Below are 18,446 nucleotides of genomic sequence, written 5' to 3' on the forward strand. Positions count from 1 at the left end.
CCCATGCTACAGTTCGTACAGTACAGAGATAAGTTCAGAACACACAGATATGAATAAACACATTTCAACTGTAAACCACTTGTTTTTCAGCTGAAGTCGATTCATGAGAGAAAAGAGAGAAGCTGCAGCAAAACATTAAAGGGACGTTTTTTCAATAACCAAGTCCTGATTTATGATGTTTGGACCTTAAAAACAACAACTGCTGATTCCTGATCGTCCCACTGTTCACTGACACAATGTTCTTCACTTTAGACGAGAAAAACTCACAATAAAGTCTGTATTTCAGCCAGACTTTGGAGTTTTCGATTGTTTTTACAACATTTCTAACATTTTACGCTCTCTAAGAAACTGGCGGAAAAGTATAGAAGAAATGTTGGAACTTTTCACGAGGTGAAAACATTTACTCAAGTAAGAATAAAAAAGTGCTGAGAGTGGCTGTTTGAGTCTGATATTTCTGAAGAAAAATGGACGAAACACAAAATACAGATATTTTAAGTCGATTTGAAGCTTTTGTTTTTTCAACATTTACTCACAGCCCAAACTTAAGCTGCCTCAGATAAACTCCTGGACTTTCTCATCAGGAGGTGTCAGTAGTGAACCAGCTCTGCCCCCCATAACGCTAAACACTGACTGTGTTAGCCGCTAATGCTAAACACTGACTGTGTTAGCCGCTAATGCTAAACACTGACTGTGTTAGCCGCTAACGCTAAACACTGACTGTGTTAGCCGCTAACGCTAAACACTGACTGTGTTAGCCGCTAACGCTAAACACTGACTGTGTTAGCCGCTAACGCTAAACACTGACTGTGTTAGCCGCTAACGCTAAACACTGACTGTGTTATCCACTTATGCTAAACACTGACTGTGCTAGCCGCAAATGCTAAACTCTGACTGTGTTAGCCGCTAACGCTAAACACTGACTGTGCTAGCCGCAAATGCTAAACTCTAACTGTGTTAGCCATAAATGCTAAACTCTAACTGTGTTAGCCGCTAATGCTAAACTCTGACTGTGTTAGCCGCTAATGCTAAACTCTGACTGTGTTAGCCGCTAATGCTAAACTCTGACTGTGTTAGCCGCTAATGCTAACCTCTGGCCGTGTTAGCCGCTAATGCTAAACACTGACTGTGTTAGCTGCTAACTGTTGCTGCTTCTGCTGCTTCAAACAGTTGCGATCTCTTGACACGGTGTGAGGGCGGGAAAGGGTGAAGGGTGTGTTGGGGTGAGGCAGGAGGTGAAGGTGAGGGTGAGGCGGGGGAGCTGTGGAGCTCCTGTTTCTGCGGGACAAAGTTATTTCACCGTTTCAAAGGTGGCGCACCGGTCTGACACAATGGAAAAGCTGAGGGCAGCTTTAAAGGGACTAGATACAAGTTGGTCATTGTATGTTCACTACTGCCACCTCAGGTCATACGTGTAACTGCAGCTTCTATATAAAGCTCATGCATGACGGCACTTCAGACCCGAACTAACACCTTTCTGACAGTGCAGGATTTTAGAGGCAACAGGTCTGAGCTCATTCTACTCATTAGGACATGGCTGGAACTGGAGGAAAATACAAAATGTTAACATTTTTAAACTCCATATAGTAGGTAAAGATACTTCACAACAATGTTACTCATGGAGAAATAAAAAGCACCAAGTGGTAAAACTACTCTAATAAGTAGTGTCTTCAGAAAGTAAAAAAGTGCCACAGGATGAAGCTGTTGGGATCCAAATAAATAAACAATAAATAAACAATACGTCTCTGCTTACAAAGTCATTAAAGTACACACAGTCGTGGATTACACTGGTGTCATAAAATAAAAAAATAGGTTTAAACCTGGTTATTTAGATGTTTTGCTCATAAAAGGTTTTATTTCTAAATTGGTGTTAGTTTCCAGATTCTGCTGCAGCGTTTCGCCTTCAAACGTAACTCACTGTGTGAAAGTAAACGGTCCAGCGACATAAATCAATGATGTTGTTCTAGCGTTAGTGAGGCGGAGCTCCACAGTCCGGGCTCCTCGCGGTGCGTTCACTTGCCCACCTCGTCCAGGACTTTGCGGTTGAGCAGCGCCTGCTCGCGCTGGCTCTCCGCCTGCGCCATGTGGATCATGTTACGCAGCAGGTGGAAGGTCAGGTCGATGGACAGAGGAGGCTCGTTTCTCCTGCTCAGGCCCGGGTCCCTGAAGGCGTCACCGTCACCGCCCTCTCCCCCGGGGGTCAGCGAACGCACCGGGGAGGGCGGGGACTCTCTCTTGTGCAGCAGCCGGAGCAGGTGCAGCGTGAGGGGGGAGTCCAGGAGGGAGAGGAAGGCGGGAGGCTCCGAGGAAGAGGAGGAGGAGGAGGAGGAGAAGGCGAGAGGCGAGAAGACGAGGAGCAGCAGCAGCGAGCGAGACTTCATCCTGGACAGAACACACGGGGTAGACTTTGATTTCTCTGGACTCGGTTTATGGTCATATCTCTAACAGCTGGACCCACTCACATGAAACAAAAACTATCACAAAGCCCAGCATCTTCTCTCTCAGCACAAATGAACTATGGTCAGATTATGCTCAGAAAGGCGTCCAAAAGTGGAGAGGACTTTCAGCCGTTCACTTCCAAATAACAATCACGAAAAACATTTGGACTTTTTCTGTTCTAGAAACTCTAGAATGTCGTAAACGAACAAATGTATAATGTATAAAAGTATTTTTAAACATCTGGGGACAGAAGTGGACAGTTTTAATGCGGGGGTGAAGAGTTAATGATGTCGTGTTTTTACTGAATGAGTTTTAACCTCTTACCACCCGCCTGAACCAAATGCATTCTGTCCTATTTGGCCATTATATAGGCCTGTGTAACACCTCATTTGAAAGCTAAGACCCACAAAACTGATCTTTTTCTTCACGTTGTTTGTTGCTGTGCTGTGTAACCGTTTTTTTTTTTTTTTGTCACATTTTTGTTGAGTTTTTGTAATTTTTTTTGTGTAATTTTTGTCACATTTTTGTTGATTTTATGTCACATTTTTGTTGATTTTTTGTCATTTTTTTGTTTAATTTTTGTCACGTTTTGGTTGAGTTTTTGTCACATTTTTGTTGATTTTTTGTCATTTTTTTGTTGATTTTTTGTGATTTTTTTGTTGAATTTTTGTCAATTTTTGGTTGAGTTTTTGTCACATTTTTGTTGATTTTTTTGTCATTTTTTTGTTGAATTTTTGTCACATTTTTGTTGAATTTTTGTCACTTTTTGGTTGAATGTTTGTTGAATTTTTGTCATTTTTTTGTTGAATTTTTGTCACTTTTTTTTGCGTTTACATCCTTGTTTTCTTTTTTGTGGCTGTTTTGCTGCTTTTTTCCCAAGAAGCTTTTTGATTAGGGTAAAGCCAAACTGGAGAAAATGGGATCCGTTCAGGTGGGAGTTAAGAGGTTAATGAACAGCGTTGAAAGTTCTCTTCTATCATCAAATTGTGTCATATCAACATGTCAAGAAAATCAGAACTGAAACGAGGCTAAAACTGAGCAAAGTGATGCCATAAATGCTTGTTATTAGTTCAATTAGTCGAGTAAAATGTTACACTGTGTCGCTTTAAGCAAAATCAGAATCTATTTTCAGTCAGAGCAGCGCCTCAATGGAAAACTAAAAGCTACAAAATGGATCTAAATTGATCATTTTCCTTACGTTGTTGCACCATTGTCGTCACTTTTGGGTTTTTTCATCGCTTTTTTGTCACTTTTTTGTTGCTTATTTTGTCCTTTTGTCAGTGTTTTGACTTTATTCCAAGAAGCTTTTATATTTGGGTAATGCCAGATGCGCTCGGTTAAGGCAGAGGTTAAGAGTATTGTCCCATACTGAGTGTTCTCTTTTTGGAAAAGACTATTTCACGACCATTGCAATTCCCATTCGAGTTTTTGAGCCAAGTTATCGAATAAAACGGATCTAAACTCAGTTGTAATTTGTCCCACTACTATTTCAGGTGGTCACCCAAACAAATACACGTCTAAATTTGATGAAGCTTAACTTTTGGAAGCCCAAATGTCTACACTCATTTCAGACCTTTACAAAGCCCCGTGCGTAAAGCCCCGTGCGTAAAGCCCCGTGCGTAAAGGCGCAGGAAACGCTACGTGAATTTGGTGAACTGTTATATTCACTTCACCAGCTCTTTCCATTAGTAATGCAGTTGTATTTAAAAGCTACGTAAGAAAAATAAACAGAAAGGTTTTTTAAAGAGCGTTTTAAAAGGATTCAATACAATAGGAGCCGTGCGTAAAACGTGCGTAAAAGCGCATCATCCGCTCAACCCTGGCGCTTTTCCTCAGAGCTGTCCGCACACGTTCGCACAGCGTTTACAAAAAGGCAACTCGTGTCTAACCAAAACAAAACCACCCAAATGCCAACGCTTTAAGACGTAAGTTACGTAACCAAACCGAAACGCGCCAAAATAATGAATAAAAACACACACACAGATTTGTGGTGAAATGTCTGGACTTACTTGCTGGTTTGTTGGTGATTGTTGTTGTTGTTGTAAATCTGTCCCGGTGTCCGTGGGGTGTGCACGCGCAATGACCGCCACGCGCTGCTTTTATGGGCCGCTGCTGTGACGTTCGTGCGCGCACGTGTCAGGACGAAGAGAGGGATCCCGGGAGAGAGAGGGAGACGCAAGTGGCCAGCGCGAAATGTGGTTAGAGTTAAAGTTCAACTAGTTTTATTTCGTCCAATATCGAGAAAATATGGAGTGAAGGCAAAATAGTAAAAAAAGACAAAACACACACACAAAAAAGGTAACATAAAATGTCTGTAGCCGTAGTGTTGGGGATAAAAAAAAAAAAAAAAGAGTTACAAAAATATATTTAATATATATTTTTTCAGTGTCTAAGGGATATTAACATATGACTTACACTGCAAAAAGTAATGAACTAGATGAGTATAAGCATCTCAATTTGAGCATAATAATCCAAATATTAGTTGTTTTGACGAGGTAAGTTGTTGTTGGGCATTTGTCCTAGATTATTTCACTTGTTCTGAGATGTTTCTGACTCGTTTCAATACATTTCGTCCTTATTTCAGGTAATTTTCTTTGCCAATGGGGTAAGACAATTGGCAATGAAATCTCATTGGCAATTTTACTTTCTTATTTCAAGCGAGATTTACCCTAGAACTGGTCTGAAATGTCCTCAAACAAGCAAAGTAAACTTGGTCTGATCAGGAAAAATGTCTAAATGAGTGAAAACCGCTCAAAACAAGATATATTTCCTCAATTCAAGTCATTTAAGACAATGCTTGATATTTACTTTTTGCAGTGTACTCAAAACACAGTAATAGATTAGTCATTACAGTTTAAGTAACTCGAATAACAAGTGCATTTAAATGGTTTCCTTTGACGCACGACCAAAAAAATGTCAAACTCCCCCAAATGAAATGCAGCAAATCAAGTTAAACAGCGGTGAATAAGATCTGCAGTTTAGTGAAGCCAGAGAATGAGGAGCAAAGGAAATCTGTCACTTCTGCTCGGTGGCTTTATTACCATTTTCAAAAGTAACTCACAGTGTAACTCGGCTGCATTTTTGAAACAGAAATACTGTATTTAAAGGGGGTGTATTATGCAAAATGGACTTTTTCAAGCTTTCCATCATGTTATTCTGTCATTCCCTCATTAAAAACATGCCTGAAGTGTTGCCTTGGCACATTCACGTATTTTTGAGTAATCTGTAAAAACTCTGATGGCGGCCATTTTAGGGATAGGTTTGCCTGAGTCCTCCTAGGAACGCCCCCACCTCCTGGAGACGCCTCCGAGCTTTCGTCACCAGCCGAGTAACCAACCACTGCTCCTCAGCAGAACCCCCTCCCCACTGATGCCACAGACAGCGTGTGGAGGGGGCGTGTCGGAAAGGCTCAGAGGTTCTTAAAGAGACAGAGGCCTATTTCAAGACATTCACTACAGCCATTTTGAGAGAGACATTTTATACAAGGCAGTTATTCTAATTTACTGCATTTACAGACCAACAGAAGGTTTGTCATCATTGTAGTGTGATATAGACTGGTGCTATGGGATTGAAAAAAAGCATAATAACCCCTCTTTAAATGGTTTCCACGACCAAAAAAATACCAAACTCCCCCAAATAAAATGCAGCAAATTAAGTTGACGTCAAAATAGTGAGTGAGTGAATGAGGAGCAAAGGAAATCTGTGACTGCACTTCTGCTCAGTGGCTTTATTACCATTTTCAAAAGTAACTCACAGTGTAAGTCAGCTGCATTTTTGAAACAGAAATACTGTGTTTAATACAAACATAATCCGTTTTTGAAGCTGTAGCTCCCAATATAATGACTTTTTGACTTGCCCAGCACTGATCAAGTTCTGCTTCTTCATAGAACTTCTTCCACATGAACAAAGCACAGGCCGGCTCCTGCTTTTCATTTTTATCCATCCATCCATCTTCTTCCACTTGTCCGTTGCCGGGTTGTGGAGCAGCTGTTGGAGCCCAGATCACATGGCACCAGCCCCTATGGCTCCTCTTGCAGGTGGTGGGTCCACAGAAGAACGGCCTCACGATTAACCGGGCCTGTTGGTCTCTCATGAGGAGCTTCTGAACCGCTCTTTGTCTGACCCGTCACCTATAGGACCTGTTTGCCCTGTGAGACCCTACAGGGGCACGAAGCCCCGACAACAGAGCTCCAGGATCATTCAGACTCAAACCCTCCACCATGTTAAGATGGCGGCTCCAGGAGGGGGTCATTTTTATTTACTCTGTAAAAGTCGGCGAGACTTTAGTCGTAGTTTTAGTCTCATGAACTTTGAATTTAGTTTGAGTCCAGTTTTATATGACAAAAAATATCATTCAGCGAAGTGAACACCTGCCGCTTCATGTAATAAGTAATTACTCAACAAAATACAGAATGTGGTTTAATTACACAATGAAGTGAACATTTATCACATTGTGAAACATTATCACAAACATCTGGTCCCGTTACTCAAAATGCCACAGGTGATGATTTCCATAATGTGCTTTATTTCTTTGAAGGGGAAAGAGGTCGTGAAGCTCCAAAACTAAGTCCAGACAAAGGTATTTCTTAACTTAGATAATAAATGTTTGAACAGGTGCTTGGACTATTTTGGACAAACATGATTTAAAACAGAAAGATCAGCTTTAAATCCAATAAAATAGATTAAAAATTGTCCATACTGAGTAAAAAAAGATAAAAAGATAAAGAGTCTTACCTTGGCTTACATGTTAGCAGGTTCTGTTATTTTTTAGCTTTTTTCCCGGCTCTGAAAGGGGAAAAACATGCAGATCCGGAGAACGACGGATCACAACGATCGCTCTGAGCTTTGATCGGACGAGCACCTTTAAAACCTTTTATCCAAGTCAAGAAATACGTCACATTTTTACTCTGAAAGTTCAAACGATCATCGATTGGTCAAGACGCAGTAACATGATTTACAACAGAAGAACGTCCAGATAGTTCAAGTTTCTCCAGGTTTCCTCCCGTTTTCCTCCAGCTTTCCTCCCGTTTTCCTCCAGGTTTCCTCCAGGTAGCCGTCGGGGTCGTCGTTCACATCTTGTTGGCCTTCCAGGTGAGGTAGGAGTTCCAAACCACGGCGACGATCTGGACCACGGCCAGCCTGGAGGTCACGCGGAGGTCACGACACAGGGATGAAGCAGAGACATCAACCTCTTAACCCCCACCTGAACGGATCCCATTTTCTCCAGTTTGGCTTTACCCTAATCAAAAAGCTTCTTGGGAAAAAAAGCACCAAAACAGCCACACAAAAAATGAGAAGAAAACAAGGATGTAAACGCAACAAAAATGTGACAAAAATTAAACAAAAATGTGACAAAAATTAAACCAAAAAATGACAAAAATTAAACAAAAATGTGAAAAAAATTAAACAAAAAAGTGACAAAAACTAAAGAAAAATTAAACAAAAATGTGACAAAAATTAAACAAAAGTGTGACAAAAACTCAACAAAAATGTGACCAAAAAAAACATACAAAAGGTGACACAACACAGCAACAACGCGAGGAAAAAGATCAGTTTTGTGGGTCTTAGCTTTCAAATGAGGTGTTACACAGACCTATATAATGGCCAAAGAGGACAGAATGCATTTGGTTCAGGCGGGTGGTAAGAGGTTAAAGGGATATTTCAGGATTTTTGACATAGGGCCTCATTTCCTCGTTATCCAGAGTGTTGCTGATTTCTGGAGATATTTTTTTTGTAATTCATGCAGTTCTTATATTTGAAGAGTTTCGTGGAGCTAGGCTAGTGCATTTCTATGGTATCAGCTAGCCTGCATTAAAAACAGTGTGACCCGCTCCACAGAGCACCTGAGGCAAATCACTTATAACACCAGACTAACCATATAAATGTCTGTGTGGATTGAATCATGTTTGGAATATTGAGGCATTTTGAGGGACTATTTTCTAGCAGATCACTCCGCCGCTGCGTAGCTTATACAACCACGAAGCTGATGCTGCTCAAATATAAGGTATTTTAAATTACTCTATGGACACAGACATTTATATGGTTAGTCTGGTGTTATAAGTGATTTGCCTCAGGTGCTCTGTGGAGCGGGTCACACTGTTTTTAACCCCTTAACTCCCACCTGAACCGAGCACATTTTCTCCAGTTTGGCTTTACCCCAGTCCAAAAGCTTCCGGAAAAAAGCTGTGAAAATAGCAACAAACCTGAGACGAAAACAATGATATAAATGTGACAAAAAAGTGAGAAAACATTGACAAAAAAGTGATGAAAAATTGATGAAAAAGTGGCAAAAATGTCACAAAAATGTCACAAGAAATTGACAAAAAATGGACGAAAAAAAAGACAAAAATGTGACAAAAAAAATTACAAAAATGTGATAAAAAAAATGACAAAAAAGTTACAAAAATGAGTTGAATACCCAACAAAAAAATGATGGAAAAAAAATCTGATGACGTGAGGAAAAAGATCCTCTCAGTTCAAGCGGGAGTTAAGAGGTTAATGCAGGCTAGATGATACCATAGACATGCACTAGCCTAGCTCCACGAAACTCTTCAAGAACTGCATGAATTACAAAGAAAATATCTCCAGGTACCAGCAACACTCTGGATAACGAGGAAATGAGGCCCTATGTCAAACATCCTGAAATATCCCTTTAATGTGAGGTTACCTGTGGTGCAGAGGGATGAAGTAGAAGTTGGCGATTTGAACCGGAGGCCACAGCTGGAACAGAAGTAACGTGTTAGCACTGTTACTGTGGTGAAGTACAAGTACGTGTTATTCAGTCACTCACGTAGTAGTTGGAGATGAGCGCGTCAGGGTAGTCCTGAGGAAAGAAGTATATCAATCAAAACATGAAACTACAATGAAAATGAACTGCTGTAGATTCTTATTATGTTTCCGACAGGTTTAAGTGGAGGAGCTGCAGGAGAAAAGGGAAACAGAAACAAATGCAGAGATACTGATTTGAAGCTTTTGCTGAACATTACTGACATAAATATGAGGAAAAAATGCATTGCAAGTTTTCGGCCATTTTGTTTTCATATAAAAATCATGAAAACTAACTAATGGTTTTATTACTGAAGTGCAGATGTTGTTAACCTGTTAAGCCCCGCCTTATCAGCTTCACCCACATCTACAGAGCAACACCTCATTTGAAAGCTAAGACCTACAAAACTGATCTGGAAGGATCTTTTTCCTCTCGTTGTTGCCCTTTTGTCACTTTCTTGTCGGGTTTTTTGACACTTTTTCATCCTCGTTTTCGTTCCGCTTTTTGTTGCTATTTTGACACTCCAAAGAAGCTTTTAGATTTGGGTAAAGCCATAACTGGAGAAAATGTGCGCTGTTCAACTGGGAGTTAACCTCTTAACTCCCGCCTGAACCGAGAGCATTTTCTCCAGTTCAGCTTTACCCAAATCCTGTAGGCCAGTGTAACACCTCATTTGAAAGCAAAGATCTACAAAACTCATGTAAATGGATCTTTTTCCTCACGTCATCAGATATTTTTCCATCTTTTTTGGGGGGTATTCAACTCTTTTTGTAACTTTTTTGTCGTTTTTTTTTTAATCCATATTTTGGTCATTTTTTTGTCATTTCTTAAAATCCATTTATTGTCTTTTTTTGGGTCATTTTTTGGTCCATTTTTGGTCTCTTTTTGTCATTTCTTAAAATCCATTTATTGTCTCTTTTTGTCACATTTTTTGGGTTATTTTTTTAAAATCCATTTTCTGGTCATTTTTTGTCATTTTTGTGTCATTTTTTGTCTGTTTTTGTCACATTTTTTGTCATTTTTTGGTCAATTTTTGTTTTTTGGGTCAATTTTTTGTCATTTTTTGTCACATTTTTTGGGTCATTTTTTAATCCATTTTTGTCTTTTTTTTGGGTCATTTTTTGGTCATTTTCTGTCACTTTTTTGTCACATCTTCATTGTTTTCGTCTCAGTTCTGTCGCTATTTTCACACCTTTTTTCCAGAAGCTTTTAGATTTGGGTAAAGCCATAACTGGAGAAAACGTGCTCTGTTCAACTGGGAGTGAAGAGGTTAAAGAGTGGAAAACCTACGGTGGCCTGGAAGTGCAAAGTTTTGAAACAAATTTACGTTTTTTACGGGTTTAAGGGTAAGTACTTTTGGGGGCGGGACTTCCGGTCCTGTTCACAGGGGTTAGACACACCGTCCGCTGTGTGTCTAACCCCTATGAACAGGACAGGAAGTCCCGCCCCCAAAAGTACCTACCCTTTCTGTAAAAAACTTAACTTAAACAAAGGAAATGACCATATTTGGATTGCAGCGTCATCTCGGTCACAGCCTTTCCTGCTACACGTGGATACCTCTTTGGCCATTATATAGGTCTGTGTTGTGTCACTTTTTAGGTTATTTTTTCTTTTTGGTCACTTTTTTGTTTAATTTTTGTCACTTTTTTTGTTTAATTTTTGTCACATTTTGGTTGAGTTTTTGTCTCTTTTTGGTTGAGTTTTTGTTACTTTTTGTTTTGTTTTTTTTTGTTGAATTTTAGTCACATTTTTGGCGCTTTTTTCCCAAGAAGCTTTTTGATTAGGGTAAAGCATAAGTGGAGAAAATGGGATCCGTTCAGGTGGGAGTTAAGAGGTTAAATGGTGTTTTTTTCATCACTTTTGAGTAGACTTTTTTTATCACTCTTTGCTATTTTGAAACTTTGTTCAAGAAGCTTTTAGATTCGGGTAAAGTCGGACTGGAGAGAGAGAGCTGGGTTCAGGTGGGGGTGTAGCTGATTTACTGTGATGAGAACCCGGTGAAGCAGCACCTCATGACATCAGCAGGTGGAACAGAGCGTTATGAATCTGCCGGGAAACTCGAACAGCCACAAAAGCCGAACAAGCTGAAGTGTGAGCTCAGCGGGACGCGAGCGAAGAGACGAATCAGCGAAGTCTTAACGACGTCTCGCAGCAGAAAACTGGAGCCGAGAGGACGGACTCCCGGGTCCAACCATCTGGAGGAGACGCAGACGGAGGAGGAACCTCAGCCCAACCACGAGGAACCAGCCCGGGTCCAGAAACAGAGCGTGGAGCTGCTGTTTGAGCGATCGCAGCTAATCCACCGCTCCACAGACGTCCCGCTGACCTCCTGGTGACCTCCCACTGACGTCCCACTGACCTCCCACTGACCTCCCACTGACCTCCCACTGACCTGCTGCAGCCTGGGAGAGCATCGCTGCATCACGGCCCGCAGGGGGAGATCACTGAAGACACAGGCTCCATCAAAGGTTTCACCTCTTAACCTCTTAACTCCCACCTGAACATGTTTTCTCCTGTTCTCCAAGTGTAAAAGCTTCTTCAAAACAGCGATGAAAAAGAAAAAAAAGAAAATGAGGATGTAAACACAACGAAAAAGAGCTAAAAAGTGGCAAAAATGACAAAAATTCAATAAAAAGGTGACAAAAATCCAGCAGAAAAAAAGACAAAATCCAGCAGAAAAATGTCAAAATTTCAGCAAAAAAATGACAAAAATCCAGTAGAAAAAAGACGAAAATCCAGCAAAAAAATGACAAAAAACCAGCAAAAAAATGTAAAAAATCCAGCAAAAAAGGACGAAAAAATAAGCAAAAAAATGACAAAAAATCCAGCAAAAAAAAAAAAAAAATATCCAGCAAAAAAAAGTGACAAAAACACATAAGGGAAATAAAAAGTGACGACAATGGCAAAGAGGAGAGAATGCATTTAACAAGCACATTTCCTACAGTTTCTACAAAAACGTGACACAAAAGGTGCCAGAAAAGCAACAATAACACAACAAAAGAGTGACAAAACTGTGGCGAAACCATGTCAGAAAAAAGATGAAAAAGCAACATAAACACGACACAAATAACCTGTAGGAAAACACGGAGAAAACACTTCAAAATGTGACAAAAAATTACAAAAATGTGATACAAAATTTATGAAAAAATGGCAAAAAAATTAGTTAGAAAATTGAGTTGAACACCCAACAAAAAATGATGGAAAAAAAATCTGATGTGAGGAAAAAGATCCTCTCGGTTCAGGCGGGAGTTAAGAGGTTAAACTTTGACTGTATTAGTGATCTTTTGTGACTGAAACCGGCTCAGAGCTTCAGGAAATAACACATTCATACTTTATTGGCTGACGTCTGTTGTACATGTTTTATGGAGAATGTATTAGAGCCAGATTTTACATGTTTTTGTGACGTCAGTGAACGCCTCGTAACCAGATCAGATCAGAGTAAAGGTCAGGGACGAGATCAGAACATGAAGATTCTCAAAAGGACGTCCTTGTTCTGCTCTGAGGCGAAAATGATCCTCCTCATCCTCACGATCCTCCTCATCCTCACGACCCTCCTCATCTTCACGATCCTCCTCATCCTCACGATCCTCCTCATCCTCACGACCCTCCTCATCCTCACGATCCTCCTCATCTTCACGACCCTCCTCATCCTCACGATCCTCCTCAGTGACGTAGAAGAATCCTCTAAATTTAAAACCTATAATCTCTGTGTAAAGAATCGGGGCAACACGGAAGTAAACAAAGCTAAACCTGAGGAAACACCATCAGAGGCTCAGAGGAGATAAATAAACAAACATGTTTGGACTCGGAGCGTCTGTTTGTTTGTGAAATGAGAGAAAACTCCGGGTCAAATAGAACAAGCCGGACTCAGATTGACGTCATCAGGACTTCAGGAACATTTAACAAGTGTTTATAAACACCACACGCGCCTATTGTACATGTTTTTAGTGGTGGAGAAGGCGGAGAAAACCTACGCAGACACGGGGAGAACATGCAAACTCCACAGACAGGTGGGAATCGAACCCGGGACCACTGTGCCGCCGTTACTTTTCAATATGCGGAGTTATATATATTTTTGAATGAACTTATACATTACAAATGTTGAGCAATGTCATAATTTTGGATGATTTGGATTTAATGCCGCTTGTAAGTAAGGATTAAACAACGAGGAGCCGCATTAGACGGTTCTAACGCCCGACACAGTGTTGTTCCTCCTGCATTATAACGTCTAACGCGGCTCCTCGTTGTTTAATCCGCTTATACCAGGGTCCCACAAACGCAACATTTATAATAAATGTTTTTTTCATTTACTAAACTCACTAAATATGCCAGACTACGGGACTCGCTTTTATAAAAGGATGGATCTGCTACAGAGAAGCACTGCCCTGTTTATGGACATTGTTTTGGCCGATCATAGGATTTTAATCAAGTTTTTATCAAATATGAAAATGTAAAATGCCGACCACGGCCAACGGATGTGACGACATCACGATGGCTCGTATGTAAATGTCAGTGTCGGCTCTCAGTCGTGCAGGAGTTGTCCATCTTCAGCGAAGGTTCTTGAATCTTCTTCTGTCCGTGTCCAACGTTTCACCTCTTCATCCAAAAGGCTTCGTGAAGTAAAACTGGAGCGATGTTATAACTGAATCAAAAATCCATCGAATCAAATCGATTTGTGAAATCTGAGTTTATCCCAGTTCTACTTTTTAAACACTCACTCGTGCAGACGTTACAAAACCTGAGTCTGTTTTCTCTAAATGAGGTTTTCGTTTCTCTCTTAACAACATCTCACTTCAGTCGCTCCATAAACTCCACAGGCTTTGACTTTATCACGTTTGAAGCTTTTCAGGGATTTTTCCGGATCTAATTCCTGCCTGATGGATTGAGCTTTGATAGGACCTTATTTTTATATGAAAATAGAAGTAATATAACTTGTTTAATCCTAATATTTAAGTCAGTAATGTACAGTATATGTGCAGTATATGTACAGTATATGAACAGTATATGGTTTCTTTCGGTCCCTGTCCTCCTGCAGCGTCTCAGATCTCTGGACTACAGCGTGTGTGGGACTGACCCTCCTGAGTTTGCTGACGTTCTGCTCCGCGGTGAGTCCGTTCAGAGCTCCGGACAGACCCAGGAAACAGCCGAGGAAACACGGCGCGAAGCCCAGCTGGAGAACACAGGTTTAGTTCAGCTTCAGAAGGAAAACCCGGAGCAGAGACTGAGAACCTCAGAGAAGCTCACCTGGTCCAGGAGCATCTTCTTCATGGCGGCGCCTTTGGTCGTTCCCACCACGAGTCTGTCCAGGACTTTGTACCAGCTGCCGACCACCGGACCCTGAGGGACCACAGAGGAAACACTCAGACATGCTTTCATATATCACAGAGTCTTTCAGCTAAACTGTGGAAAAGGTTAAACCATCGACTGGACTGGGTTTGGGCAAAACTAAGGATGTTTCACTTCGAGTCACAGAAGCTTCTTCTTCGATCTTTAGGTCAGAAAAGACTCACTATGAGGATCAAAACTATAGATTATAGAAAACTTTACTAAATAAGCAATCAGAAAAACAATCTTTCCATTTGCTCTGATATGTAAAAAAAAACTTAATTTGGCAGAAAATTCCACTTGATCCAATCAAAAAAGTCAATCAAACCCTCGTCATCTGTTTCATGGCGTTACCGTAGCGACGACCAGAACTCCCCATTTACTCTAAGGGGAAGAAATTGCACAATTTTACCAAATGACAAAGAGCAAATGGAAACATTGTTGTTTTCATTGCTTATACCAGGGGTCTCCAACAGGCGGCCCACGGGCCAAATCCGGCCCGCTAAATGATTCAATCCGGTCCCTGACTTGTAGGGCACAGTTTTAGTCTAAAATTGCAGGTAAATTTAGTCGACTTAAGTTTACAATATTTGTCATTATCATATTTAATCTTGTTCCTCTGCTTCATGGAGCTGCTCCACATGAACAAAGCTCAGAGCTGATCCTTTAGCAGAGGATTTAAAGGATCTGAGGCTCTTTTATACTGACATTGGAAGTTTGGATGATTTTAGTCTCGTCTTATTTTAGTTGATGAAAATATATGGACATTTTAGTCTTAGTTTTAGTCTCATAATCAGCTTTTAATTTAATTTAATTTAGTCCAATTTTAGTCTGCAAAAATATCACTTTCAGTCGACGAAATGAACAGAGCACAAACTCCTGAGTATGTAAGAAAAAAAAAGTAAGTCTCTACCTCATCATGTGCGAAGTTATGAATGTTTAAAGAGGGGGAATTATGCTTTTTTTCAGTCCCATAGCACCAGTATATATCACACTACAATGATGAGCAAACCTTCTGTTGGTCTGTAAATGCAGTAAATTAGAATAACTGCCTTGTATAACATTGCTCTCTCAAAATGGCTGTAGCGAATGTCTTGAAATAGGCCTCTGTCTCTTTAAGAACCTCAGACCCTTTCCTTTTTCGGCTGGTGACGAAAGCTCGGAGGCGTCTCCAGGAGGTGGGGGCGTTTCTAGGAGGACTCAGGCAAACCTATCCCTAAAATGGCCGCCATCAGAGTTTTTACAGATTACTCAAAAATACGTGAATGTGCCAAGGCAACACTTCAGCCATGTTTTTAATGAGGGAATGACATAATGACATGATGGAAAGCTTGAAAAAGTCCATTTTGCTGAGGGCACTGACATAAAACGAGATCAGGATAAAAACAACACATTATAGCCACTGGGGCTTTTGTTTATAGACCCCGGTAATACACTCCTGATATATTTTGGCCCCCAGGCAAATTTACTTGGAGACCCCTGGCTTATACTATAAAGTCTCCAAACATTTATAGTTTTCATACGGATCACGAAAATCCCACAACCAGACCAGAATTTTGGTATAGTCAATAAAAATTATTGAGCAATGTCATCATTTTCCCAAAAAATATCAATTTAATGCCAGTTTGAGTCTGATTTGATGCTTTTTAATGCCCTGAAAACCTGAAGAGAAAACATTTAGACTTTTCTCTCGTTGAGTCTCAAACGTTTCTCACCACGAAGCAGAAGCCGATGCTCATCATCTTGGCCGTTCTCTGGAGGTTGTGGTTGGACAGGCCTTTCCTCTCGAGCAGCTGCTGCGAGACCACGTCCCCCACGCCCACGAGCGAACCTGCGGTCAGACCAGAGAGGGACCACAGTGAGGTCCACCCAGGTCCATGTACGAGGGGTCAGACCAGAGAGGGACCACAGTGAGGTCCACCCAGGTCCATGTACGAGGGGTCAGACCAGAGAGGGACCACAGTGAGGTCCACGGAGGTCCAGCTAATGAGGTCCATGTATGAGGGGTCAGACCAGAGAGGGACCACAGTGAGGTCCACGGAGCTCCAGCTAATGAGTTCCATGTATGAGGGGTCAGACCAGAGAGGGACCACAGTGAGGTCCACGGAGCTCCAGCTAATGAGTTCCATGTATGAGGGGTCAGACCAGAGAGGGACCACAGTGAGGTCCACCGAGGTCCATGTGTGAGGGGTCAGACCAGAGAGGGACCACAGTGAGGTCCACGGAGGTCCAGCTAATGAGGTCCATGTATGAGGGGTCAGACCAGAGAGGGACCACAGTGAGGTCCACGGAGGTCCAGCTAATGAGGTCCATGTATGAAGAGGAAAACTGCAGTGACATGGTTTCTATGCACTGGAGAGACAAGGCTGTGGAGCTGTGCCGCCCTCCAGTGGTGGGAAACTGTACTGCAACACTCCAGTGAAAAACAAAGTCAGTGTGTGTGTGTGTGTGTGTGTGTGTGTGTGTGTGTGTGTGTGTGTGTGTGTGTGTGTGTGTGTGTGTGTGTGTGTGTGTGTTTACTCTGGAGCAAAGGTTAAAATTCCAAACAGACTCTTCACGAAGGTCGAAAACATGTTTGCTGATTTAAGGACAGAACTAAACCTGGGCAAAACATCAACGAGATAAAATCCAACATGCTTTTTATTAAGGTTTATCTCCAAGGTCAAGAAATGGGGGGAAAATTGTAAAAAAAAAAAAATGGGGAACATTTTTTCCCCCGTTTATTTATTTTGAAAAAAAGGAAGGAAAAATATAGTCAAAAATATGGGAAAAATGTGAATAAATTGGAGGGGAAAATTGGAAAAATGGAAAGAAAAAAAAAAAGGGAAAAAATAGGAGAAAGCAAATAAGGGAAAAATGTAAGAAAAATTGGAGAATAAAAAAGGAAATACATGGGGAAAAAAAATATATATATATATAGGAAATAATAATATAAATTACTGAATAAATTGGGGGGGGATAGTAAACAAAAAAACAGAATTAGAGTTTATCTCCAATATTAAGAAATGGGGATGAAATAGTAAAAAATGATAATAAATAGGGGGAAATAAGGGTTAAAATTGAGTCGGGAAATTGGAAAAAAATTGGGGGGGAAAAGGAAATAAATTGAGAAAAAAGGAAATAATAAGATAAAATAGTGAGTACATTGGGGAAAAAATAGTGCAAAAATTAAAAAACTTGAAAAAATAAATAAATAAATAAAATAGAGAAAGAAATAGAGTTCTCCAATGTCAAGATATGGGGATAAAATAGTAACAAATTATAATAAATGGGGGAAAATTGAGGACAAATCGTTAAAAATAGGGAAAAAAATAAAGTTAAAATTGGGCAGGAAAATGGGGAAAAAGTTAAAGACATTGGTTAAAAACTGGGCAAACATGTGTAAAGTGATTTTTTGGCCCTTTAGTTTGCAGCACATTTCTGACCCGCTTCACCATAATCGAGAAAGTCTCCAAACAAACTGAGATGTTGGTGTTTCTGACCTGCGGTGATGATCTGCACCGTCCAGGGCCGCCGGCTCATCAGCGCCTGGTACGACCTCCAGAGCGCTGCCATGACTGCGTGACCCCGCTCTAAACAAACACAAACACAAACACAAACACAAACACAGAGTCTGAAGGACACTCTACAAAACCAGCGGAAAAGAGAGAGTTTCCTCCTCCAGGGCAGCGTGACTGGAATTAAAGACACACAGAGGCTTAATGACTGTGATGCTTCCACCAATTAGTCTCTGCAGGACCGCGAGGCGTTCAAGTCGCACCGTCAATCACAAAACAGCAGCAGATTCACCGACTGTATGTTTTAGGTTGTGGACTTTTGCTTATAGAGAGACTTAGAGTTTCTTGACGGATTTTCAAGAAGTTTTTATCACTTTTGGTTGTGGAAACATCTGCCTTTTAGGGGCATGATATCTGCCAAA

At 40.8% G+C, this 18,446-nt stretch overlaps 2 protein-coding genes across 2 annotated transcripts; both read right to left on the reverse strand.

Moving 5' to 3' along the window:
- Positions 1–1,947: 1,947 nt before the first annotated feature.
- uts1 (urotensin 1) lies at positions 1,948–4,600 on the reverse strand. The gene is made up of 2 exons (XM_079572253.1): positions 4,446–4,600; positions 1,948–2,379 (listed from the first exon to the last, which is right to left on the reverse strand). Exon 2 carries the CDS (start codon positions 2,376–2,378, stop codon positions 2,010–2,012), a length of 369 nt encoding a protein of 122 aa, XP_079428379.1. The 5' UTR covers position 2,379; positions 4,446–4,600; the 3' UTR covers positions 1,948–2,009.
- Positions 4,601–7,456: 2,856 nt separating this feature from the next.
- On the reverse strand, positions 7,457–18,083 carry mpv17 (mitochondrial inner membrane protein MPV17). The gene is made up of 7 exons (XM_079572860.1): positions 18,010–18,083; positions 16,243–16,358; positions 14,447–14,539; positions 14,277–14,372; positions 9,227–9,259; positions 9,104–9,156; positions 7,457–7,575 (listed from the first exon to the last, which is right to left on the reverse strand). The coding sequence occupies exons 1-7, from the start codon at positions 18,080–18,082 to the stop codon at positions 7,506–7,508; spliced, it is 534 nt and encodes a 177-aa protein (XP_079428986.1). The 5' UTR covers position 18,083; the 3' UTR covers positions 7,457–7,505.
- Positions 18,084–18,446: the final 363 nt, after the last annotated feature.

This window comes from Gobius niger (genome assembly GCF_951799975.1).
Source record: "Gobius niger genome assembly, chromosome: 15".
NCBI lineage: Eukaryota > Metazoa > Chordata > Actinopteri > Gobiiformes > Gobiidae > Gobius > Gobius niger.

Bases quoted from the DNA above. Each gene is read 5' to 3' on its own strand.
- uts1 (XM_079572253.1), bottom strand. From the start codon at position 2,378: ATGAAGTCTCGCTCGCTGCTGCTGCTCCTCGTCTTCTCGCCTCTCGCC.
- mpv17 (XM_079572860.1), bottom strand. From the start codon at position 18,082: ATGGCAGCGCTCTGGAGGTCGTACCAGGCGCTGATGAGCCGGCGGCCC. The intron at 14,373-14,446 runs GTGAGCTTCTCT...TGTGTTCTCCAG, and splicing joins AGAAGATGCTCCTGGACCAG to CTGGGCTTCGCGCCGTGTTT. The intron at 7,576-9,103 runs GTAACCTCACAT...CGTGACCTCCAG, and splicing joins TTCATCCCTCTGCACCACAG to GCTGGCCGTGGTCCAGATCG.